Consider the following 27,091-nt stretch of genomic DNA (forward strand, 5'->3'; position numbering starts at 1 on the left):
TTGAGACTGGATTTGAACTCAGGTCCTCCTGACTACATTGGCCCGTGTTTTATCCATTGCACCACCTAGCTGTTTCTTTCTTAAAAAAAAAAATTTTTTTAAAGGTGATTCTCACCTTTTATATAATTATAGCATAGGATTGTGGTATTTTGAGATTTCTAACTTTTAGTTTTACATGTTGATCTAAAAAGTTATTTTAAAATAACCTTTTTCTATGTGCGATTGAATTTAAAAATTCTCTTTGTCATATTTTATCCTCTCCATTACTCATTTCTCACAGACAAAAAGAACCATCTTTGTTTCTATTGCTGCTTTTTGGATACCACAGTAAAATGTAAATGAACAACTCAAAGATGTTTCATTGCATTTTGTGGTTAATCTAAGTTGAATTCTATTTGAGGATTCTGGTTAATCATGGTCTTTTTGAATATATGTCTCTTTTTCAAAATTTATGGTCCTTTTCTATATATCTGATGTTCACATCTGATCTTTCAGTTTGTCTGAGAATATCTGTTGATTCATGGAAAATAATTTTATGCCTCTAAGCTAATATCATAATAGCCCAATATTTTAGTTCAAGTTTGCATTCAAGAAATATTCAGCACTTGCATAATCCTATACACATAGAGGCCTAGCCACCCCACATTTTCTATATTGTTCCATTGGAGTAGAACAAAGAAGTGTTTGGGTGACAATATATGTTTCATATCATGACAGTTTGAACCATAGAATGAAGTAAATGTGCTGAGAATGTATCTTTTCATTAACATTTTTGCTTCTTTTTTTTTTTTAATAGGTTTTGCTGTGGGAAAAGCTCCTGATCGGATCAGTGCTTTCAGAAAAGTAAGTAGATTTCTTTTTTTTTTTTTTTTGAGTACTTAAGGAATCACAGCCATGTTGGTCAGACAATTCAATGACCTGAAATTTTATACAAGGCTTATCTGGTAACAGGTCATCATGTAAATAGCTGTACCAAAATTTTTATAATAAGCACATTTAAAATCTCTAATTTATAAAAATGACTTTGAGGAAACACAAATTATAACAAAATTAATTTTTTTCTTGTTCTAGGCAAAGAATAGAGCAATTCATTATTTGCATTACATAGAAAGATATGAAGACCACACAAGTATGTATTACTAACTTTCATTACCTATACATTGTAATGCAGGATTATGTGCAATTATTGGCAAGATTTCTTGTTTGACATTATTGTTGAGGTAGAATCCTCATTTAGTTCATATCATTGGAATGGTTAGTATTATATATTTATCAAATGCCTGCCATGTGTTTAGTATTTTCTGTATCTTGGCCAGCCACTCATGATTGCTGAGTAAGATTTCGATTTGGGGCTCTTTGAAGGCAGGGACTTTTATTCTTAGTACCAGTGCATGGCACATAGTAAGTACCTAATAAGTGCTTGTTGATGAGCTCTCCTTTTCATAGTCAAACCCCTAGAAAAAGCTGTATACTTTAGCTGCTTCTGTTATAATTTTCTCTCTTCTCACTCATTTCTTAACCCTTTGCATTATAGCTCTCTCTTCTTGGATACTTTCTGCACGCTGCTCTCTCTCTTGGTTCTCCTATAGTCTGACTCAGTCTCTTCTCCTCCTCTCCCCTCCCTACAAGTTTAATTGTTGTCTGTATTCACAGGATGGCCAGATCTGTATAGCCAGCCCTGGTCTCTCCTGATCTCCAGTCCCACATTACCAGCTGCCTGTTGGACTTTTCCCTTTGATGTTCCATAGTCGTCTCAGTCTCAACACTTCCAAAACAGAATGTGAGATTTAAAATTGGATATTAGATCATAAATCTCCCCTACTTAACCCTTCCCTTAATTTATCTCCCAGACTAGTAAATGGAAGAAGCTTCTGGTTTTCTAGATAGAGCCTTTATTGTATATAAGGTGTTGTTGATTAGAAGGATAGGAAAATAGAAATACAGTACAAATCGTCTTAAATCTAGGCTTAGTCTATATTCCTTATAAAAACTCACCAAACCGATTTAGGCCACCTTTGGAGTGAGTCAGACCGTCTGTGCCGCGCCGCCAGGAGTCCCGCCAAGCCGGCAAAAAGGCTACTCCCGTTCTCTCCACCCCGGAAGTCAAAAAACCCGGCAGGCAGTCTGACATGCGCAGCAGGCGGACTGTTCATCTCCTCCCCAAAAGGGTGGTCCTTGAAAAACTGGCGTCTTTCAGTTATCCTAACCGACTGTTAAAAACTTTCATATTTTACCACAAGAACTCATAATCTTTCTTCCCAAAGCTACCCCTTTTCTAGACTTCCCTCTTTCCCTTTGTTAAGGGGGCTAAAATTTTAGCTCTTCTGTCTAAAATATCTAATGAGTGGTCACCAATAAATTATAAGCTTTAGCAAAAGTTAGACTTTTAAGCATTTATTAAGGAGAGTAAGAATTTGGTAAAGAGAGAAGGAAAGGCCTACATTCATCTATCTATTAAAGGGAGAATGCATTTCTAGCTCCCTTCTCCACTGGAGTCCTCAGGAAAGAGAGCGAGTCAGAGCACCAGGCTCCTCCTTCTTCCTCCCACTAGCAAACGTCACTTCCTGATGCCAGAGAAAAGACGCATGGTTTTGCCCTCAGAGACCTTCACCTCATGGTGGAGCTTTTCTACAGTAAGTCTCCAGCAGGTGGCATCATTCCAATCGTTACACCTTGAGGGCCCAAGCATCCTTCTGGTCATCCAGGTTCATGCCCTCAGAGCCATCCTCCACTTCCAACTCTCCTGTAGCTAGTCACTTGCCAAGTTGATTCTATTCTCTGTAACATCTCATACATATGTCCCTTCCCTCCACTTATGCTGCTATCCTCTAATTCAGACACTAATCACTTCTTGTCTACAGCATTACAGGAACCTCCTCATTGACACCCCTATTTTAAGTCTCTCCTCTATGATGCATCCTGCACACGTTCCCACAGTGGTTTTCTGAAAACACGTTGGACCATGTTACCCTTATTGAGTCAACTTTATTGGCTCCCTCTTAACAGTATGCAAACTCCTCTGGCTCCAACATGTCTGTTCAACCTTATTGTACATAACTGCCCTTCATGCCTTCTGTAGTCTGGCCAAACTGACTTTTTTTTTTTTTTAAGTCTTTACCTTTATTACCACAAGGGGAAATAATAAAATATTGAAGATCACAAGAGCTTTGGTAGTGTATTTGGAGAGAAAATGGTGGAGGGGAGGAAGGGATGATGGGAAACCAATCACTTCCACTCTTTAGACAAGCCTGGTTGGTTCAAGTAGCTGTTTCCTGGGATTGAACGAGAATGAATGGCTTTGTGCTGTTCAGGGGTCAGCCTTGCTTTTTTGCAGGCTTCCTTAGGGAACAGGACAAATTTGACATGCAGAGGGCACCAAGGGTAGTAGCTGTACACCATAAACTGGAGATAAAATTAGGCCCATCGCATCAGTAATTGTATTTCACTCCGACAGTAAAACAAAAGGGGAAAAGAAGTACTGTGCTCTGTTGAATAGCTTTTCCTTTAGGTAGATGCTTTTACAAGTTAAAACACTGACAGTGCCTTTTCCCTTTCTAAATACAAGCTGCACACAATTTCCAAGCCAACTTTTAAGGGAGTTACTATGGTTATCTTATGTTATCTGTTGTTGTTATTTGGATTTTGAACAAAATTAATAGAGTAGGAACCAGTTGAAGAATCTTGCTTGATCTGGAAGTTTTCTGTGGATAGTCCAAAAGGTCGGAGAACCAAGTTCCCAAGATCTTTTAATTTACCTAACATCTCTGCCTTTAGTTTTTCATTCCGTTCTTCAATTTGCTTAGGTAATCTCATGCAAGCCTCTCCTGCTTGGTATATTGATGGATCTTTTTCTAGAACAGATTTATAATCTTCCAGGGCTTCATCTAGCTTGTCAGTTTTCTCATATAATTCTGCTCTCCTCAATATTGCTCTGATATAACTGGGATTTAATTCAATTGCTTTGCTGCAGTCATTGATAGCAGCATCTTTCTTGTCCTGTTTCATCCTTGCAGCAGCTCGGTTTGAAAATAGAACCGATCTGTCTTTTTGATAGCAGGCAGGGCAAGTCTGAAGAGCTCGGCTGTAAGAACTTTCTGCTTCTACATATTCTCCTTTCTTAAACTGTTCATTCCCTTCTTCCTTTAGTCTTGTGCTCTCTTCTCTTCTTTTCTGTTTTTCATCATCTGGCATATCTTTTTCCAAACTCAGTAGATATTCTTCCTCTAGTTCTGAGGGATTCACATCATCATCCAGTTTGTCTTTTGATTCTTCCACACTTGGATCCTCCTTGTCTTCAAATGAGTCAATACAGTCACGAAAACACTCATCTTCTCCCTGGTCCTGAACATCCTTTAGTACTTTGCTGTGAATATACTCATCTTTTAAACTAGACACCAAGGGGCTAGCACACTCTGATTCCTGGGGATCAGTAACCTTTAAACCATTGAACAAGTCCTCCGGAGGCTTAGAATCTTCTGCTTTCTCCCCCATGTTGACTTCCATGGGGGGATAAAGATAGGAACAGAGGCCTGTCGAGCCCGGCCCGAGGGCTCCTCTCTCCGCAAAGCCAGCAGTCCCTGATGCTGCTTCTTCACCTTCCCCACAACTCTCACCCTTCACCTCTCTACGGCCGGTGCACTTCCTCTCGCGCCCCCAAACTGACTTTCTTGCTGATGCTGCTTACAGACAGCGTTTCATCTTCCACCTTTGTGTCTCTGTAGTGACTGTCACTCATTCCTGGAATGCATGCTTCACCACACACACATCTGCCTCTTAATATTAGTAAAGCGCTTACTCCTGGCACATAATGGGTGCTTAATTAATGCTTGGTCCCTTTCTCAATCTTTCCCCTCTTTAGACCCCCCCAAGTTAATTTTAAAGCTCAGTTCAAGTGCCACCTTCTGCTGCATATGAGGCCTTACTTGATTCTCCCAGCTGCTTAGTGCCTTCCCATTCCTCATTCTTCACGCCCTTCCCCCAAAGATACCATGTATTTGCCATGGTTTTTATTTTATTTTTGCAACCAACATTTATTTTATTTTTTCCAGTTACATGTAAGGGTAGTTTTCAACATTGATTTTCATAAGATTTAGAGTTCCAAATTTTTCTCCCTCCCTCCCTTTCCTCCCCCCTCCACAAGATATCAGCCAATCTGATATGGGTTATATGTGTACAAACCACAAGTGCTCTTTTTATCAGTTCTTTCTATGGGGGTGGATAGTATGCTTCATCATTAGTCCCTTGGGATATTCTTGGATCATTGTATTGCTGAGAGTAGTTAAGTCATTCACAATTGCTCATAGAACAATACTACTGTCATCATATACAATGTCCTCCCAGTTCTGCTCACTTTACTATACATCAGTTCATATGAGTCTTTCCAGGTTTTTGGGGGATCATCCTGTTTGTCATTTCCTATAGCACTATACCATTCCACTACAATCATATACCACAGCTTTTTCAGTCATTCCTCAATTGATGGACATTCCCTTGATTCTCAATTCTTAGCCACCACAAAGAGTTGCTATAAATATTTTTTGTACAATTTTTCCCCCTTTCTCTTTTTCATGATTACTATTGTTAACTCTTTTCTTCCACCCTATTCCCTTCCCCATAATATTTACTCTATTATCTATCTTTTTTCACCCTATCCCTCTTCAATAGGGATTTGCTTCTGTCTGTCCCTTCCCCCAATCTGCCTTCCTTTCTTTTGCCCCTCTCTCTTTATCCTCTTCCCCTCCTATTTTCCTGCAGGCTTAGATAGATTACTCCACCCAATTGAGTGTGTATGTTATTCCCTCCTTGAGCCAATTCTGAATGAGTGTTAGGTTCATTTACTGTCCAGATTAAATAGATTACTCCACCCAGTTGTGTGTGTGTGTGTATATGTGTGTATGTCTGCGTGTATTAATCCCTCCTTGAGGCAACTCTGATGAGATTAAGGTCTTTGAGCCTATTCTGATGAGTATAAAATTCATTTACTGTCCTGTTCCTCCCTCATCTCTTCCCCCACTCCATAAGCCCTTTCCTGTTTCTTTCATGTGGGGTTTTACCCCATGCTACCTCTGCCCTTCCCCCTCCCCCAGTACATTCCCCTCACCCCTCAATTTAACCCTAAAGACGTCAGCTAGGTGACACAGTGGACAAAGCATCCACCCTGGACCCAGGAGGATCCCAGCCAAAACCCGGCCTCAGACACAAGACAGTCACCCATGCAGTGGTTATTTTTGTATGTATTTGTGTGTGTGTGTGTGTGTGTGTGTGTGTGTGTGTGTGTGTGTGTTGTTTTTTTCTTTGTGGGGCAATGAGGGTCACACAGCTAGTGTCAAGTGTCTGAGGCCGGATTTGAACTCGGGTCCTCCTGAATCCAGGCCACCCAATGTGTGTGTTTTGTTTAACAGAATGAAACATACTTGAGGGAGGGACCCTTTTGTTTTTGTCTTTGTATCCACTGTGCATGGCACAGTATTTGGCACTTAGGTCAGGAAAGGTGTTTAACATAGTAGGGATTTAACAAATGTTTGTTAATTGATTGATTCATAAATCTAAGTCATCAGTCAATCTGTTTCATAAAGGTACTGTCCTTTTGTTTAGTTGTATCCAACTCTTTATGATCCCATTCACGGTTTTCTTGACAAAGATAATGTAGCGATTTATCATTTCCTTCTTCAGCTCATTTTACAGATGAAGAAACTGAGGCAAACAGCGCTAAGTGACTTGCCCAGAGTCACACAGTAAGTGTCTGAGGCCAGATTTGAACTCGGGAAGATGAGTCTTCTGAATCCAGGCCCAGGACTCTATCCATTGCACCACCTAGTTGCTTCGTGTGGTGCTGTCATTTTGCTATAATTTGCTTGTATTTGAATTCCTGGAGATGTCAAATATTCATTTTCTATATGCTTTAAAAATTTTTCTCTATTATGAATGTAACAACAAACATGAATGTTTTAATATTACAAAGAATGTAAAAAGAAATTGTATGTGAAACTGAATTTATGCTGTTTTGACAGATTCAGCATCGAAGTAACAAAATTTGTGTTCTCTTCAGATCTTTTTTCTTTCTGCATGTTTGAAAATATTTCATTTATATCTTTTTCCTTTTTTTGCATCACTATCACAATCTCTTAACTCATCCCACTTACCTTTTTAACAAATAAGTATAGTCAAGGGGCAGTTAGGTGGTATAGTGGATAGATCACCTGGCCTGGAATCTGGAAGACCTGAGTTCAGATTTTGCCTCAGATACTTACTGTGTGACCCTGGGCACGTCCCTTAACCCTGTTTGCCTTGCCTTGTTTTCCTCATTTGTAAAATGAGCTGGAGAAGGAAATGGCAAACCACTCCAGTATCTTTGCCAGGAAAACTCTAAATGGGGTCATGAAAAGTCAGACACTAATGAAATGACTGAACAACATAGTCAAACAAAACAAATCAACTTGTTGGAAATATCTGAAAATGTAATTTAAAAAAATCTTTTAATGATGTTCTAGAGTTTGTAAATATTGAATTTTTTTGGTTTTGGGTAAAAAGTATAACCTGGTGAGTGGCTGTTTCACCTTGGGATGTTTGTGAACTCTCACAAATTGTTTTGTGGAAACTTCAGATTTTTTTAGATTTTTTTTCTGAGACATTATATCACCATAAAATCCAACCTCAGTCTCTAGTTCCTACTCTGACCCTATATCAACACTGAATGTCATTTAGAAAAAAATTCAACTAAGTACAGAATGGAATTAGGTGGGCTGATAGATTTTGAACTTCTGGTTCTCCCTTCTTCTGTCCCACAGCTGCTGATTATGTGTATGTCCACAAGAGGTAGGAAAGCTCATGAGATTATAGTTTGAGAGCTGAAAGGGCTATTAGAGGTCACCAGGCCCTTCACGCCATAAGAGCCAGGATTCAAATTCAGGTCCTCAGACACCAAATTCAGTCCTCGTCCTAGTGTAGCCTGCTACTACCCTGCAGCTGCAGCAGCTCTAAGAACCACCAACTGAAACTTCAGTGCCTCTGGTCTCTTGGTGGGCATTGGCTCCAGCATGGCAGATAGGTGGAAAGAGCCCATCTCACTTTGTCTCTTTCCTGGACCCTTTTTAATCCTCTGCTCTTCCCCCACAAATGAGCAAATATGGCATCCAGATCTGTGAGCAGTTTCCTAAACAGACTCATACATTCAATTTTATGTCACTCTGTGGTACATAGGTGTGTTCCTTCACATCCTAATCTATTTTTGTGTATATTGGTGGGGTGTTTTTATGTTATTCTCTGTAAAAGTTAGTTGTCAAACTTTATCACTCTCCCTAGCTCCTTTCTGTAGTTTTTAATTGAATAAAAGAAACTGACATTCAGCAGTTGTCTCAATAAATATTTAATCCCTTTGAGTAAGTACATGAGTCAGTATTTACAAAGCTAAGTTACTACAGCCATTTACTTTTTGTCTTTGATATGGATGCTGTGGACTGATGTCTAATTCCTCTCTATCTGTTTTTGTTCCTCCAGTTTACCATGATATTTCTTTAACATTTAAGAAAACACACATCAAGATGAAGCAGCAGCCCAGAGGTATTTAAGAAATGACTTGACTTCATGGGGGTAAAATGGAGGTTCTTGGAAATGAAATAACTAACCTGAGTTAGTTAACCTGTGGTCAATTTGGGATAAATTTTGATAGAACTCAGATTCTATTTATTTTTCCCACTCTTCTCAACATCCCCCACCAACAAACAAACAAACAAACAAAAACCAAACAAACCCAACAATACACTTTAAAAAATAAGAAGGGATGAGACTTTGAAGATCATGAAGGATAATTTCAGGCTGTGGATTACTTCGTAGAGTCATCACTGCCAGTTAGTAAAAATGAAAATACTAAAGATGTAATTCCAAGTTAAGGTCTTCAAACATGTGTTACAGAAATAGAGACAATAGTTACATGGATATGTGGGCTTGGAAGAGTAGGAAGTAGAGTTCCATTCCCAACCTCACTGTTTTTTGTCAAGTAATTATGTTGTAACTTGGAATGACCCTAAGTTCTCAGACGAGGTGAGAGTGGAGGGTATCACCTCCAGTTAGTGCCAAGTGACAGACTCTGGGTCTGTTGTGTAAGAACTAAAGTTCATCCCCAGGTTGGTCACAGAATGATTCATGTTTTGGCTGCAGTAGCTTTCAAAGGGGTGTGACTGGTGTTAGGGAAGGATATCTTTTTCATTTTTGTGTTGATGTATAAATCTTGAAGGCTTTTTTGTGAGCATTAATGAAGCAATACCTTATGGATTATATAACTTGGAGCAGTTTCATTAAAGAAATGGACAATAATTAAAGTAGAATGTGCTTTGTTGTCTTAATTACATCTTTTAAATTCTAATTTTTAAAAACCTTACCCAACAAAAACCGTTTATTTTGTCATTTTAGAAAAGTATTTATTTTTATATCTGGACTTCAAAATTTAGGCCTTTAAATATTTGAATGTTACAGTTTTATTTGTAGCTTAAAGTATTCCATTTCTGCAGCTTTACTATCTTCTCTATTTCAGTTATGAATCTGGAGCTTCAAGGTACCTTAAAGACATTTAGTCCAATCCTCTTATTTTACAGATGAGGAAACTGAGGCTCAGAGGGATTAAATGACTTGCCTAAGGGTACACAGGTAGTAAATAGAGCCAGGATCTGAACGGAGGTTCTCTTGGCTCCAGATCCAGTGTCCTTGCCACTGTTGTGTGGTGCCTTTTTCTGCCTTTAGAACATATGAATAAATAAAACCCTAAAGCCTACACAGCTTCACTGACTACACCACACTGGCCACTAATGTTTCATTGTACGGCAGTCTTGGGAACAGTGATAGGAAATCCTGCTGAACTCCTTGGAGATACTGTCAAACATTTATAGACTTCATTGTCACTCGGTAAACATTAAGTGCCAACTGTGAGCCAAACACTGTACTAAGTGCTAGGGATACAAATAAGAAAGACAGTCCTTGCTCTCTGCCTTCAGTCGGATGAGGAAAGGCCACAATCAAAAGAAATGTGAAAAGTATGTTGGGTGGGGAGGAGGGATGGAGTCATGGAGTCCCAGTCCCAGGAGCGCCTCTGGTGGGAAATGAAGAGTTGGCTGGTCTGTGAGCCCTCTCTGAATGGAAGCAATAGGAGCTGGAAGGCCATTTGGGAGCATGATACCCCTACTTGACAGGAAAAATCAATTCACTCTTGGTGTTATCAACACAACCAATTATATAGAGAAAGTACAAAAAATGTTTTCATGGTTCTTTAAGCTCCCAGTGACCTGGAAGTCAATGATTTAGGCAGCCCATCAAATGGTAATTACATGAGAGTTTGTCTTTGCCATATGTGAACCTAAAACAATGAGGAAACAGTTGTCCAGCAGACTTGAAAAAATGCAGAAACCTACTAGATTCAGGCAAATATGTCGTCACTTCAAAGCCCATATTTTGGTCTCTATAACCTGTTCCCTATAGCTTGTATTCTGTTTTACATCCATGAGAATCATCCTGGAGAAGCTAATCCAATTTGAAATAAGGTTTAAAAAAAATTAACAGCCCACAGAACATTTTCTAATGACCTCACGTTTCACAAAGAAGAAACATGGAATTAAAAAGTACACGAAACTAACATTCTTCACTCCCTGTCAGGCACAAAAATTAACTTGCCTCTTAGAATGTGACAGTTTTACATAGGAGTTCTTTTTAAAAATGTGTATTCAGTTCTGAATTTGAAAAGCACCAAACAAAATGGGTAGTTCCATATACATAGTATAACAGGAAAACAAGATTTTATATGAAACCATCTGTTTTCCCACAGCCCCTCCAATATTGTCATTTTCCCTTTTTGTCCTATGGAAGCTCAGAGTTGTTTGATTTGCATTTCTCTCATTATTAGTGATTTAGATAATTTTTCTTGTGCTTGTTGATAACTTGCTTTTCTTTCTTTGATGGTTGCCTATTTATAGCCTTTAACCTTATTGGAGCATAGCTTTTGTTCTTAGATATTTGCATCAATTCCCTGTATATCTTGGCTGTCAGACCTTTATTAGAGAAATTTGCTATACCCTCGTAAATTTTTTCCCTTCAAATTCTAACTTCATTGCTTTAGTTTTTGCAAAAACTCTTCAATTTTATGTAGAGACACAACATTTTGTGTGTAAATATTTTCTGCTGTTTTCTTTTGTTTTCCAGGTCATGGTCTTCGTTGTCATCGAGCCATTATTACAATTTGCAGACTAATTGGAATTAAAGATTTGTATGCAAAGGTTACTGGGTCTGTCAATTTAATTAATATAACCAGAGGAGTCTTCCGTGCATTATCAAAACAGGTAAGTATTAACATGGTTTGAAAAGCTTGGATTGTATTCATTGTTTTCAGTATCTCATAATGTTGAACTATTATTGGCATTTATGAAGTGAATACTCAGTTATATGTTTAGTAGTTGTTTCTCTTGGTTAATCTAAATTGACCAAAGCTTTATAATACAATGGCACTCAGTTCTTGTTTGTTGTGAGAGATGACTTTTTGGGAGGTAGAGGGGCAGTTCTAGGTGACGTAAAAGCAAAAGCTTGCAACACAGATTTATTGTAACACTAAAATGACAGTCTTTTGCACTTAGCTCAAAGCTGTATATGCCATCGTCTCTATTTCTTAGCACCATTCTGGCCAGCAGATTTCTAATAAACACAGTAATAGTGGTGTTACTCTGATTCAGCCTTGGACAAATCACTTAATTTCTCTGGACTTTGTTTTCTCATCTTTAAAATGAGGGGGTTGGACTAGATGGTCTCTTCTAGAACAAAGTGCTGTTACCTTATAAGAAGGTATTTATAAATTTATTTACAAGTGGATAGGCAGCTTGGTCTAGTGGGTGGAGAGCTTACTGTGGAGTCAGGAAGATTGGCCTGCAAGTCCCACCCTCTGACACATGTGGTGTGGCCTTGGTCCAGGCAGTAGTTTATTGGAGAGGCCTGTTCCAATGACTCTCTTAGCAGCTGTGAATAAAATCTTTGGACTTCTCCAGCAAACCTTGTTATGAGAATCTCTACTCTTAAAAATGTATTATCTTCCCAGAGAGAAAGAGTGAGAGAGAGAGAGAGAGAGAAATGTATATGTATTCATTTACTGTTTTAAAAATTCTTTTTTGTTGTTATGAATTTTAACATCATCAACAAATATAAACAACACAGTCTTTCCAAGAGTGGCAAAGTCACCGGTTTGACCTTTCACTGTGCTGCTTGAACTCTAGCCCCAAGAGATCCAGCTGAGGACTTGCCATTCTTGGTAGCTCTGCATATAAGGCATTATTAGTATTAATATTAGTACTGCTTCATTTTTTTCTTTGATTTCCAGAATGTAATTATCTGTATCTTTTAAAGAAACCAGATTTCTTTGTTTTTTTCCTGAGGCCTCATTTCACTGAAAACTAGAAGAGCCACCACGAACCACTTAATAACAACAATAGCCGACATTACACACTTTAACATTTTCAAGTACTTTGCATATATTCTCATTTGAACCTGACCTAAACTCTCTGAGGTAGATTCTATAATTATCTTCAATTTGCAGATGAAGAACTGAGACTCAGGGGCGTTATTGATTTGCCCAGGGTCACACAGCTATTCTCTTGGCTAGGATTTGATTCCACATCTTCCTGTCTCCAACTCCAACATGTTTAAATATAGTAACTTTGGATCTATAGAGCCCCAGTGTCCATCCTGCCATTTGAACTTCACAAAGATGTGGTGAGGTACATAGCATAATTATTATTCCCATTTTTCAGATGAGGAAATTGAGATCCACTGAGGTTGTGACTTGCTCTTGGACGTGCAGCTAGTAGTCGGCAGAGTTGTCCTTCTCATCTGGGACTTCTGAGCCAGAGACCTTCCCACTACAATATGCTGCCAGTCAGGAAAACATGAATCCTGTTTCAGACACTTACTAGCTAAGCAAGTTGCTTAATCTCTCAGCCTGTTTCTTCATCTGTACAATGGGAATGATGATAACACCTACGTTTCACAGGTTTGCAAGAATCAAACAAGATGTTTGTGAAAGGCTTTGCAAACCTTAAGGAGTGACATAAATGTTAGCTGGTATTATCAACATCAAAAACTTTTTTAGGTCTCCCATGATAGTAGTTGTACTATTAGTATCTGTTGATTGGGAAACTACATGATGACAGTTCATTTAATTCAGTTCAGCAAATATTAATTGAGCGTTTGCTAGGAATGAATGAATGGGAACACATTTATTAAGTGTTTTCTATGTCCAAAGCCCTGTGCTGGAGTTACAAACAGAAAAGTGAGATAACCCCTCTCTCAGGGAGCTCACATTTTATTAGGGAAGACAGCATGTCCAAGAAGTTTCAGCTGCCACTCAGAAAGGGCTTAATGGTGTTTGGGGTGGCCTGGCAAAGCAGGCGGTGACGCATCTCTCATGTCATTGTCATTATCAAAATCATATCCAGTTTTGATATTGGACCATTTTACAGAGACAGGGACTTTGGTGATGAGAGGGTTATTTTTGTTGTTGACTCATTAGTAATGGTGGCTGTCCTTTTTTTAAACAAAATTACCCCAACATGCCATGGTAATGGAGAGAAGAAGCCTACATACCAAACCAACAGAATTCAGACCCATGCCAACAGCCAGATGCATAGGCGCTCACTTCCCTCCTCATCTCGTAGTTTTTACCATCTTCCACCTTCCCTGTCTAGCATTCGTCAAGGACAGAAGGATGCCCCAAAGTCAAGAAGGTTTCATTGTAGTGAAAAATGTGGTACTTTAAAATATTGTAGGGACACTTGGCTGCTGAATTTCACTTGTTTATGGGAGCTTCCTTCATGGGACTATGTTCCTTTTTGTTAGCAACTTAATCAACAACAAACATGAACCTTTCAATACACAAAGAACAAAAAAGAAGATTGTATAAACTTTTACTACAGTTTTTTAAAAACTATGTGAAATTTAATACTTCCCTAGTAACAAAATTGTCTGGTTCATAATTATTATGTCTTTCCCAGTTTCAGCCTTCTCGACTTTTTCTTTCTCTCCCTTTTTGTCTTGAATAGGAAACTCATCAGCAGCTGGCCGAGAAGCAAAGCCTTCATGTCATTGAATTCCGGGAGGAATGTGGTCCTCTGCCTATAGTGGTCGCCTCTCCTCAAGGAGCAGTTAGAAAAGAGCCTGAGCCTGAAGATGAGGTGCCAGATACCAAATTAGACTGGGATGAAATCAGGATGAGTCAAGGACTGAAAAACTCAGTCTGGGCGAACTTAAAGAGAGCTGCATCCTGAGCTTTCAGCTCCCGCTTGTAACTGAATTAAGGCTTAAATATGTCATGCCATGAAATCAACTTTTCAGGAAAAGTCAATGTCTTAGGTGGGGACAGCACAGCTATCGTTTCAATGAATGCAACTCTTTGTGATTACTGTGCGTGGAATTCTCAGTGTATTGTTTAATTTGCCGGCAAGCTGAGTTTTAAATTCTGGACCTTCTCCTAAGGGCTATGATCAGAAGCACCCTTTTTCAAGTATGTGAGACTCGGGAGTTCAGTGTAATATTATATCATTAAGTATACAAATAAACCTGATTTTGATTTTTACAAAATTCAATTGAACACTCCCTCAAGCTCTGTCATTTCGCCATAATAAGGGAGATATTGAAGATGGTTAATTTTGATACTAAGATGGGACTATAAAATGGGAATGCAGAGATTGGAGAGGGCAAGTGTTTCTGTAGAAGAAGGGGCAAAAGTGAACTAGGACACTGGTTTTTTAGCTTAATGTTAGCTTACTGTTAATTTTTTAATGGCTTGCTTTGCTTATCGCTAGAGGTCCAAAGAGAAGGGATACTGTAAGAGAGGCCTCCTACATGGGAGGTAGGGGGAGGGGATGGTGAACCAAATGACATTCAGGTCTGTTTCCTGCTGTATTTTAGGAAGAACATGCATGATCTCACCTTGTGAGATTAAGCACTTTTTTTTTTAAGCACTATTTTTTAACATTAAAAATATCACTTTGGTTACAAGAGCATATTTCTAAGTATATGTAGGAGGCAAATGATTGGCAAAGTAAACAACAAACCGTTAGAAGATCTTTCTGTTATACCATAGAAGTCCTTGTGATAATCGTGTCTACCTGGCTTGCAATACTTTTTGGCTCCTTGCCATAGTGACTTGGCCAGACAGCTAGGTAGGTAAATGCACAGAATGCTAGAGCTAGAGTCAGAAAGACCTGAGTTTGAATCTTGCCCCAGATACTGGCTATGTGACCCTGGACAAGTCACTAAACCTCTCAATCTCAGCTTCCTCATCTATGAAATGGGGATGATAATAAGAGCGCCTACTTCACCAGGTTGTTGTGAGGATCAAATGATGGTTTTTGGAGGGATTGTGTCATGAGTTTGAGAGCTCACTCTGCTTTTCCTCTGCCATTTTGGTTTCCAAGGATCAGATGAAATAAGGTGAAATGCACTTTGCAAACTTTAAAGCTCTGTTATAAATGCTATTGTCATCAGTTTTATTGTTACAGAGAACAGGACTAGGTAGCACATAGCATCAGCTCTGCTTCAGCTCAGACTGGTCCAGAATAGATCTTCCAAAGGGACACTGGTAAGGTGCAGAGGTAGGAAGGTAGCTAGCTAAGCTGATCACACTTGTACCTGTAACACAGGTGAAGGAGAAATGCCATCAGTGAGAAAGAAATGACTGAACAAAGGGCCAGGTGCTGTTTGTTATTTTTCCATGTTATGGTTGTTTGTGTCAGATCATAGTCTCTTAGAGATCCTGCACCTACTTTGCCAGTATGCTGCCTAGAAATAATGTATAGGCCCAGTAGTTGCATAAAATAAAAACAGAAGATCACATCTACAATTTACTACTCAGAAGAGAAAATATACCAGCTAGGTAACAGTTGGTCAACAGGTGGTGGAGACGCCTGGCCCCTTCTCTGTAGGGGCTGCTTTCCTGGATGATGGCTGGGGTTATCTTCTCTCCCCACCCCCCCCCTCCCAAATCTGGACTGGAAGCAAAGCCAGTGGTCTGGGGGAACGCTGATATTCCAGGAACTCCTGAGCTTACCTGCCTGTTGGTGTCCATTGGTCAGTAGTTGGCATTGGTATATGTATATGTACTAATGGATGAACTCAGTAGGCACAAGGCTATTCAAGCACAAGTCTTAGTCTTAAACGAATTTTTTTCCCTGTATGAATTATTAAACCAAGATTGGCTTTCTTAGCTTATTGCCCCAAGAATATCATCAGAATCTTTTTTGGTTGGGTTCTCTGAAGTATCTGTCTTCGTGTGAGATGGTTACCATTTCTGTGTAGTTGTTGGTTATTTCATAAAGAAGGCAGGACAGCTGAGCTGATGGTGAGGAAGAAAGCATCTGTGAGCAATAGCCCTGAAGAGGGCATCATACCCATTAACACTCTGAATTTACCTGCCAACAATAGAATTTCTGGGCTGGTTTTCTAGGCTAGCATTATACTATTGCTTTCTGAGTTGTCTTCATTTTTAATTGTTATTTAAATTTTTTTCAGGTAACAAATACTTTTAAAAATTAATCTATACCTCCTACCTCCTAATCTCACTGAGCAAATTAAAAAAAAAAAACACCCTCAAAAAACAGTCCTTTGATACCTGTCTACATAGTTCAGGAAAATAAACTCCAATATTAGCCATGCCAGAAAATGTCCCTTTCAGTGTTTTTGGTTCATCGCCTCTGTCAGGAGGTGAGTGTCATGCCTCGTCTTTGTTCTTTCAGACTTGTGGCTTATCATTGCATTGATCAGAGTTCTGAAGTCTTTCAGAGTTGTTTTTCTACATGATGGTGTTATCATCGTATAAATTGTTCATAGCTTTGCCCACTTTGCTCTGCGTGAGTTCATAAAGGCCTTCCCAGCTTCCCCTGGAATTGTTCATTTCATTGTTTATGGCACAATCATATTCCATTATATTCATATAGCACAATTTGTTTATGCCTTCCGCTATAGGAAGATGGTCCCATTAATTTCAAATTATGGACTAACTTGAAAAGAGCTACTATAAATATTTTTGTATAGATAAATCCTTTTCCTCTTTCTTCTATTTCTTTGGGCTATAGACCTCCTAGCGGTATAGCTGGGTCAGAGGATATGCCTAGTTTGGTAACTTTCTGGGCAGAAGTGAGTTGTCTTTAAAGGAGGGACTAAGAGCCAGGTGAGGCCTCTTCAGGGCACAGCAACATAGTGGGTTCTGGGGAGTGGCTATCACTGAGTGGGTTTTCCAATGTGTCTGTTTCCTTGCGTTGTGTGTCCCTGAGGAAGCATTCTGTATTCTGGGCTAGATAATGAGCTATGTGAAGTCTGGGGCATTAGGAACGTTTTGGTGACCACTGTGTGACAAGGCCCATCATGATGGTGACATCTCTTTATTGTACCTCCTGAATCTTTTCCCCTGTTACTTCTGATATGCTTGTCAGAGGTCAGAAGAGCCCAGCAGGTCTATTGCATGTATCTGTATTGAAGAAAGTAGGGAGCCACTGCACCTTAGAGACTTTGCCATCTGGCATCCTGCTGAAATTTCCTATGTATTGTCTTTCCCATTAGAATGAGAGCAAGGACTCTTTTCTATTTGTATCCCTAGCATTTAGCACCATGCTTGGCACACAGTAAGCACTTAACAAATTCTCTTTCTCTCCTTCACTCATTAACACATACATAGGAGAAAATGAAATAATAGTTGGAGGGTACTTTTCAACCCTAAAAATGCTAGTTTTTATGACATACATGAAAGGTATGATCACATATCAACATGCGTGTTTTATATGTATATGTGTATATTTATGTGTACAGGCATGCATACTAGTGGGATAAGAGGAAGGGTAGGGACTAGGTGGTAGTTGGAAGGTAGTATTGGCAGTTTATTATGGTTAGGGCTTGATGAGGCTGGGACTTTGGTTCTCTCTTTTTTTTGTTTTTGTTTTAATTTTTCTTTTTTGTCCCGAACTTAACCATTAACAAACATGAGCATTTCATTATAAAAGAATAAAGAGGATTATATATGAAGCTGTGAACTTCTGTTATGTACAGTTTGTTTTTTTTAAGTGCATATTAAATTTAACATAGTAGTAACAAAGTTGCCCTGTTTGTGTCTCCTTCTGAAAGTTTTTATTTTCTTCTGTGTGCTTTAAAAATGTTTCAATTGATTATTCTTTCATTTCTATCACTAATTGAGTTCTCTTTCTCCCCTACATTTGAGTAATTAGTAATAACAATAGTCAAATTCTCTCAGTATTCCCAGGGAGTTCTTTGGCTAACTAAGGATATTGCTGAAAGGATAATAGCCTTGGCCTGTTTGCTCAAGTGAGAAATCAAAATCCATTGGATAGAGGTGTTAGTAGTTTTCCCATTAAGTTTCAGCAAATGAATGCTCACCCACATTCTCTTGGTGGGAAAATAACTGCCAATATTCAAGCATCCTAACCTGGGAAAAGAAGACTTACTATTAAAAATTCCATGCAAATGTGCATATGTATATATACATTTACATATACACATACATATATGTTCATTATGGGCATCAAGGTGGCCTAGTGGATAGAGTGCCGAGCCTGGAGTTAGGAAGACTCATCTTCCCTGTGCTCAATCTGGCTTCCAATACTTAACTCACTGCGTGACTCTAGACCAGTCACTTAACCCTGTTTGCCTCAGTTTCCTCATCTGTCAAAAAAGCCGAAGGAAAGAGCAAACCACTCCAATATATTTGCCAAGATAACTCCAAATAGAGTCCAACATAACTGAAAAAGGACTGAACAACAACTTAGATAAATAGGTACTTATGTAATTATGACATTAGGTAATTGGGTACTTTGACACCTAAGTACTTAGGCAATTAAGTTATTTGGTACTTAGGAGCTTATAATTAGGCAGTTAGGTACTTAACAACTGCACTATTTAGGTAATTAGGTAGTTGGGTACTTCTAATTAGTTAAGTAATTAACCATATAATTATAGAGGCAAAACACTGTTTTGAACTAGTCTAAATTGTTTTGAACTGTTATGAATTGGTCTATGTATGTGTGTTGTATATATGTATGTATGCAGTCACTATAGGAATTTGTTTTACTTGACTGCATATTTGGTACAATAATTTTTTTGTGGGAGGGAGAGAGCATAGATTTTTGTCGATTTTTTTAAAAAATGAGAGGTGAGAGGTTAAGTTGTGAAATCTTTTTTTTTTCCTTTTTGTTTTTTAGTGAGGCAATTGGGGTTAAGTGACTTGCCCAGGGTCACACAGCCAGTAAGTGTTAAGTGTCTGAGGCCGGATTTGAACTCAGGTCCTCCTGAATTCAAGGCTGGTGCTTTATCCACTGCGCCACCTAGCTGCCCGATGTGAAATCTTATATGCAATTTCAAATAAATTACTGTTTTATTAATTTTACTTTGTCATGAGACCTCTCATGGAATGGGAATAACCTGTAAATGAAATGTAAAATAAAAACCAAAATATATCAATAAAAATTTTTAAAAGGAAAAAAGAGAAAATGCCTGGAGTTAGAGATGGAATGTCTTATGAGAAGAACAGCAAGGAGGCCAGTGTCACTGGTACCTTGGTGGGCTTTGAGGGAGGTAGAAAGAGCTTTAATCACCAAACAGGATTTTATATTTGGATTTAGTAATAGTATAGAGTTTATTGAATGGGGGAAAAAACCTGGTCAGACCTGTGCTTTAGGAAGACGAATTTGACAATTGAGTAGAGTTTGGATTGGAGTGGGGAGAGATGAGTTAGGAAAACCAACCACAATACTATTTATCTAATCCAGTCATGAAATAAGAATCTGACCCAGTATGGTGGCAATGTCCAAGGAGGGAAGAAAGCATATAGATGAGATGTTACAAAGGAAGAATCAACAGGACTTGGAAGCAGATTGGATATTGTTGGTGAGAAAGTGAGGTAAGATTGAGAACCAGGTTGCTAGCCCAGATGATTAGGAAGACAGTGGCACCTTCAGGAACAGAAAAGTACGAAGAAGGGAGGGTTTGTAGGAACAGTAATGAATCCAGTTTTGAACATGTTGTTTAAATATCTAAGGGAGATCTAGTTTGGGATGTTCAACTGGCAGCCGAAGTCACGAGACTGGAGATTAGAAGAGGGGTAAAGGCTGGATAAGTAGATCTGAGAACCAACAGCATAGATATGATAATTTAGTATATGGCAGATGATGAGATCACTAAGTGAAAAAGTATAAAGGGAGAAGAGAAGAGGGCCTGGAACAGAGCCTTGGGGAAAGCCATGTTTTGGTTGGCATGACCTGGATGAAGATACAGCAAAGGAGGATGAGGAGCAGTTGGCGGGAAGGAGAACTAGGAGAGAAGTGTTATGAAAACCTAGAGAACAGAATGTCAAGGAAAAAAGAGTAATGGCCAGTGTTAAACTGCAGAGAATTCAAAAAGGATGAGTGAGAAAACTTTGGGGAGGTTGTGTTACATATGGGCAATATATATTTCAAACCAATGCAAGTCTTCATTTTATAAAGAAAGAATTGTGAGGAAATGTCTTTCAAGTCTCTCAGTAATTAACTGGATGTTCCTTAAGAAGCAGCCAGTGATCTTTTTTTTTTTTTTTTTAGTGAGGCAATTGGGGTTAAGTGACTTGCCCAGGGTCACACAGCTAGTAAGTGTTAAGTGTCTGAGGCTGGATTTGAACTCAGGTACTCCTGACTCCAGGGCTGGTGCTCTATCCACTGCGCCACCTAGCTGCCCCCGACATAGTTTATTTTTAAAAAGATCACTGGGGGCAGCTAGGTGGCGCAGTGGATAAAGCACTGGTCCTGGAGTCAGGAGTACTTGAGTTCAAATCCAGCCTCAGACACTTGACACTTACTAGCAGTGTGACCCTGGTGTAATGATTGGAATGATGCCACCTACTGGAGACTTGCTGTGGGAAAGCTCCACCATGAGGAAAATGCCTCAGAGGCATTGTGGCTTTTCCTTGACATCAGGAAATGACGTTTGCTCATGGGTGCTGTCTATCAAGGCTACCAGCCAATCAACTTGAGCCTCCTATTTTCTTCCGGAGGAAAGGGAGCTCTCGCTCTTTTGGGTTCCTGACTTGGTGGTGGTGTCGGCAGAGGACTTCACAGGAAATTTGAGGAAAGATAGGAATGCCAGGCTGTTGGAATTCTGTTCTCAATCTTTTTCTTTCTATTTTCCAATAAACCCTTAAAAACCTAAACTTGTTTTATCAGTGATTTTAGTCAGTTTCCCCCAAAACTGGGGGAACAGATTAGAATCCACATTTAGAATCTTAAATTACACACTGGGCAAGTCACTTAACCCCCATTGCCCTGCAAAAAAAAAAAAATCATTAAAGGGCCTACAAATCACTTAAAAATAAATAAAAAAGGGGCAGCTAGATGGCGCAGTGGTTAAAGCACCAGCCATGGATTCAGGAGTACCTGAGTTCAAATCCGGCCTCAGACACTTGACACTTATTAGCTGTGTGACCCTGGGCAAGTCACTTAACCCCCATTGCCTAAAAAAAAAAAAAATAAATAAATAAATAAAAATAAACTATGTCAACATACACATCTTCAAATAAGTTAAGAATTTTTTTATAGGTTCATTCATTCTAACTCTTCCAAGTATCCAATTCATGTTAGATTCCCCTTCCCCACCCTGACGTGTTTTCTTTGTTGTTTTTTTTTTTACTTAAGACTTTATTTAAAAAACAAACAAACAAACAAAACAAAACAAAAAAGGGGGCAGCTAGGTGGCACAGTGGATAGAGCACCAGCCCTGGAGTCAGGAGTACCTGGGTTCAAATTTGGCCTCAGACACTTAACACTTACTAGCTGTGTGACCCTGGGCAAATCACAACCCCAATTGCCTCACTTAAAAAAAAAATAGACTTTATTTCATAATTTTTTTTTTTGTTAGGGGGTAGGGCAGTGAGAAGGGATAAAACTCCACATACTGATCTTTTTTAAAAAAATTATTTTTATTTCATTAAATATCTCCTAATTATCAGTAAAAAAAAATTAACAATCTTTTTTAAAAATTTGAGTTCAAAATTCTCTCCCTCCCACCCCTTCCCCTTCCTTGAGAAGGCAAGCAATTTGATATTAATTATACCTGTGAAGTCATGCAAAACATTTCCATATTAGCCATGTTGTGCCTTTTAAAATCAGTTCAGAGCTGGAAGTGTCTCCTTTTTTTTTTTCACATGTAAAGATAGTTTTCAACATTTGTTTTTATAAGATTTCTAGTTCCAAATTTTTCTCCCTCCCTTCCCTCCCCCCTCCCCAAGACAGAAAGCAATCTGATATAGGTTATAGACGTACAATTACATCAAACATATTTCTGCATTAGTCATTTTGTGAAAGAAGAATCAACAAAAGGGAAAAACCTCAAAAAAGAAAAAAAAACCCCACAAAGCAGAAACAGTATGGTTCAATCTGCACCCTGATTCCACAGTTCTTTTTTTCTGGATGTGAAGAGCATTTTCCATCATGAGTCCTTTGGAATTATCTTGGATCATTGTATTGCTGAGAAGAGTCAAGTTTAAATTTAATTAAATTTCAGTTGAAATTTTGTTGATACTTGTACACTGTTCTCCTGGTTCTACTCATTTCACTCAGCATCAGTTCATGTAAGTTTTTCCAGGTTTTTTCTGAAATCTGCCTGCTCACCATTTCTTACAGCACAATGGTATTCCATTACATTCATATACCACAACTTGTTCAGCCATTCCCCAACTGATGGGCATCCCCTCACCTGAAAGTGTCTCTGAAGACATAACATGGCAGTGTTGTTCAGGGAAGGGCCTACTCTCATTTCTCCCCCTTTAAAGCCAAACCATTCTAGGTTTCCCTCTTCACAGCTGATATGCACACAATTCCCTATAGCTAGAATTACAGGAGTAGGGGTGGGTGGTAGTGTCAAAATAGACACACCATATTCCAGCAAAGATATAGACAGCAAAATATATCCCAGGAACTTTAGAGTCAAGTCCGCAATCTTCCTTCTAAGTGACTTTGAGAAGGTCGCTTAATGTTTTTGTGACTCAGTTTCCCCATCTTCAGTATAATAGCTCACATAATAATAAAAGAAAACATTAGCATAGTAAATAGAGAGTTTATATTAGTGTAAAGAAAACCTGAAAAATACCTTACACAGAGCCCTGAGCTGGGTGAGAGTGCAGGTTATTCATGCTATATGGTGTAGGACCAGTGGAGGATAGAGTCAATGGGGTCAATGGGTTAGAAAGAGAGTGTGTTCCCTTGATGTTGGCTCCCTTAGTGTTCTAGCTCAAAGCCCAAATTGTTCTACTCTAGTCAGAGCCCTGATTTCTAAAATATTTTTCTACAATTTGGGATTTTCCTAAAAAGTCTTTAAACCAACACAACCTTTGAAGCAGAAATACCATTAATAGTCATGTACCTTACAGAGGTCAAAGGTAGAGGAAGAAGATCAGGGATGTGCTAAAGTCAGCTCAGATGGGTTCTGAGAGCTGATTGTAAAATTATCAGTCTGAGCAGATTAAATTTAAAAGCATATTGTGTACTTTTAGAGAGCTTATGGTCAAGCATTTATCAGCAAACTCCTGGAAAGGACCCATATATACAAAATATTTGTAGCAGCATTTTTTTGTTGTTAAAGCAATGAACTGGAAAGAAAGTGGGTGCCCCCTAGTTGGGAAATAGGTGAAGAAATTGTGAATGTGATGGAGTTTGAATGTGATGCATCTGAGAAATGACAGATAGAAAGAACTCAAAGAGACTTGGGAAGACTTGCAGAACTGATGCAGAACAAAGAAGAGTCAGGAAAACATTTCACATGATGAACACAATAATATAAGGAAAAACAAGACAGAAAGACTTCAATCAATGAAGAAGACTGATGGTGAAGCATGTCTTCTGCCTCAGCAGAGATACATTTTCAAGCATGTTCAATGTGTTGTTTTGTTTTGCTTAATGATTCTTGCTTATTTCAAGTATAGTGGGGGACTAGTCCTTATGAGTCTGTGCAAGAGTGATTTGCTGAGAAGACTCATTTACATGAGTTCAAATCCTGTCTCAGATATTTACTAGCTATGTGACCCTGGGCAATTCACTTAACAGTATTTGCCTCCATTTCTCATCTGTAAAGTGAGCTGCTTCAAGCTATGTATATTAGTACTCATTTTATGAACAATTCTCATTTTTTTCTATTTTATAAATAAATATATAAATTGTTCATTTTATTTCATGTTTGTGAATTTCAATTAAAAAACTAAATGGGGGGGCGGAGAAGAGTGACTTGCTGATGAAGTCCCTAATTGGCCTTTGGAGCATTTGTAGACATGCCATAACTGGTTCTGATCTATTAATCACATAGTGAAGAGAAACCTGTTTGGCTGAAGAATCTGGATTGGGGGGGAGATGACATTGAGGATACTAATGCACTAGAACCTCATGCTTCTATTTGGTCTATCTTCTTCCTACTTGACCATGTTCTGGTAAAAGATCAGAGACTGTTGGAAGGACAGAGACCTTGGGTCCACCCCATCTCAGTTTAACATGGAGCTCATGGGCCTCATTTCTTTGCCTTGGCATTTGTTCTTTTGTCTGAGATAAAGGAGACTGGAGATTTGGACTCTGAGAGGTCAAGAGATTAAGCTGCCTGAGGTCCAGAAGCAGTCATTCTGGGCTTTGTACCCAGTCCAGCACAGAGACTTTGAGATGAAGAATGACATTTGGGACCCAGCCCCTAGGTAGCCAAGACAGTGACTTAGCTAAGTATTGATGTGAACATTTTTATCCAGTATTTGGATGTGAATGTGGTGGGAATCAATGCTATGTAGAAACCTTGTTAAGTCTAAGCCCACTCTAGGGGCAGCTAGGTGGCGCAATGGATAGAGCACTGGCCCTGGATTCAGGAGGACCTGAGTTCAAATCTGGCCTCAGACACTTTACACACTTACTAGCTGTGTGACTCTGGGCAAGTCACTTAACCCCAATTGCCTCACACACACTAAGTCTAAGTTAAGTCTAAGCCCACTCTATCCAGAGACTTAGGTGGTATAGGGGGGATAGTAATTGGTGGCTAACTGGGAACAAACCAGAGGCAGGGCTTGAGCCAACACCTCAGCCTTTCCCTTGAGTGGGGAGAGGTAGCTGGCCTAGCTCTGAGAAAGTGAAACTAGATTACTTGCTACACAATAAAAGGTTCCATTGGTGATTGAATTTCATTAGAAAGTATGAGTGAATTTTCACTTTTTTGTGTTTGTTTTTTCTTTCTTGCAGTTTTCTCCTTTTGTTTGGATCGTTCTTTCATTTCATGACTAATATGGAAATAAGTTCAACGTGATTGTACTATATAACCTATATCAGATTGCTTACTGTCTTAGGGAGCGGGGAGGGAAGAGTGGGAGGGAGAAAAACTTGGAATTCAAAATCTTTCAAAAATGAATGTTGAAAACTATCTTTACTTGTAATTGGGGGGAAAATACTATTAAGTGGGCAGAAAATGTCAGTAAAGAAACCAATGTACTCACTTACTAAGTGCTTTCCTCAGATCAACCCTGAAGTAGGTAATTCAAGTATTATTGTGACCATTTGAGGAAACTAAAGCTGAGATGAAGTGAATTAATAGGCACAAAAGATTTTGAGTAGGAAGAGACCTTAAAGATAATGTACTCCCCCCCCCCCGCCCTTTTTTTTTTTTTAACAGAGGAGGTAACAGACCTAAAATGTAGAAAGAACTTGTCTAAGAGCACAAGATCATACAGGTAAAAAAATGGCAGAGTCCAGAAACCAACTTCAAAGTCTTCTAAATTTGAAATTAGTGTACTTTTTCAGGCCTCATCTCTGGAACGTAACTATACTTACTTAATGGACTGTTGGGATAAGTATTAAAAACATAGGGTTTTGAGTAGTTTGATTCACTTATAAGTATGTGAAAGTAGGTAGGTGCTAAGAACACAAGGACAAAAAAAAAAGGGAATAGTTTCTGCCCTTAAGGAGCTTATAGTCTTTGTTGTTCAGTCATTTTTTTAGTCATTTCCCACTCTTTGTGACCCCAAGTGGGGTTTTCTTGGCAAAGACACTGGAGCAGTTTGCCTTTTCCTTCTCTAGCTCATTTTACAGATGAGGAAACTGAGGCAAACAGTGTTAAGTGATTTGCCCAGGGTCACACAGCTAGAAAGTGCATGAGGCCAGATTTGAACTTATGAAGATGAGTGTTCCTCACTCCAGGCCTGGCACTGTATGCACTTCACCACCTAGCCTTATAGTCTACAGAGTTTTATTAGTTAATGTAGTTATTGTTGCCAGGTGCTATATGCCAAATCCTGTTTAACTCACATCAATGCCATGTGTGACTTTCAAAATAGCACATTGGTGAAAACCCTCTGTTTCCTTCATCTACATTTTGCAGAATCACAGAACCTCAACCTCAAAAGGGATCTGAGATCCCAGCGGGTCAAACTGTAACTATAAATTCCTACTTGCAGCTTCTCTAAGTGGTCATCAAGCCTTTGCTTTAAACCTCCAGTAGGAGGAACCCTTAACCTCCTAAAGCCACCCATTCCATTTTGGGCTGATTCTTATGAAGTTTCCGATCCATCGCCCCTGGTTTTAGGACTGAGGAGGAGAAACCTAATCCTTCCCTTTCATACTCCCCTCCCTTCTCTTTTCCAGGCTAAACTGATCTTTGTAATTGATGACAAGAGAGAGATTTCATTTTCATAGTGTATTCCAAGTAACTAGAAAACTAGAGGGTGGTGGTGGGAGGGTGCATCAGCATCCTCCATTGCTGTCTCTTTAAGAGCTACCTCGAGGTCTAGACTAGACCTAGGCAGGCTGGGTATCCTTATCTAGGTAGACCAGAATCCTGTAATATTGATCTGTCAGTGGCCAGTGGACTCTCCTACGCAGAAAGAGAAGTTTCCATTGTTGGTTCTTTTCTCCTTCTTTATCCTAATGAAGCATTTCAAGAACTGTGTTTGGGGGGGTGGGGTGGCTTTGTTTTGTAATGCCACTGGGCTTGTGCTGGAAACAGCTCCTACTGACTTGAGAGAGATGATTGTTAAATATTCGGTGTGAGCATTAACACCTCGGATATTGGACAGATGTTA

General features: G+C 39.1%; 2 protein-coding genes across 2 annotated transcripts in view; one reads left to right on the forward strand and one right to left on the reverse strand.

Annotated features, from left to right (window-relative positions):
• Positions 1–14,601, forward strand: part of MRPS5 (mitochondrial ribosomal protein S5) — a 35,620-nt gene extending 21,019 nt beyond the window's left edge. The window contains exons 8-12 of the mRNA XM_043986645.1: positions 797–843; positions 1,072–1,129; positions 8,497–8,559; positions 11,185–11,321; positions 14,064–14,601. Of these exons, the coding sequence (XP_043842580.1) occupies positions 797–843; positions 1,072–1,129; positions 8,497–8,559; positions 11,185–11,321; positions 14,064–14,288 (530 nt within the window). The 3' untranslated portion in view covers positions 14,289–14,601. The remainder of the gene's footprint in view (positions 1–796; positions 844–1,071; positions 1,130–8,496; positions 8,560–11,184; positions 11,322–14,063) is intronic.
• On the reverse strand, positions 3,302–4,532 carry LOC122742405 (tetratricopeptide repeat protein 1-like). The gene has a single exon (XM_043986646.1). It carries the CDS (start codon positions 4,501–4,503, stop codon positions 3,619–3,621), a length of 885 nt encoding a protein of 294 aa, XP_043842581.1. The 5' UTR covers positions 4,504–4,532; the 3' UTR covers positions 3,302–3,618.
• Positions 14,602–27,091: the final 12,490 nt, after the last annotated feature.

Source organism: Dromiciops gliroides, chromosome 2 (assembly GCF_019393635.1).
Source record: "Dromiciops gliroides isolate mDroGli1 chromosome 2, mDroGli1.pri, whole genome shotgun sequence".
NCBI classification, from domain to species: domain Eukaryota; kingdom Metazoa; phylum Chordata; class Mammalia; order Microbiotheria; family Microbiotheriidae; genus Dromiciops; species Dromiciops gliroides.

Bases quoted from the DNA above. Each gene is read 5' to 3' on its own strand.
- LOC122742405 (XM_043986646.1), bottom strand. From the start codon at position 4,503: ATGGAAGTCAACATGGGGGAGAAAGCAGAAGATTCTAAGCCTCCGGAG.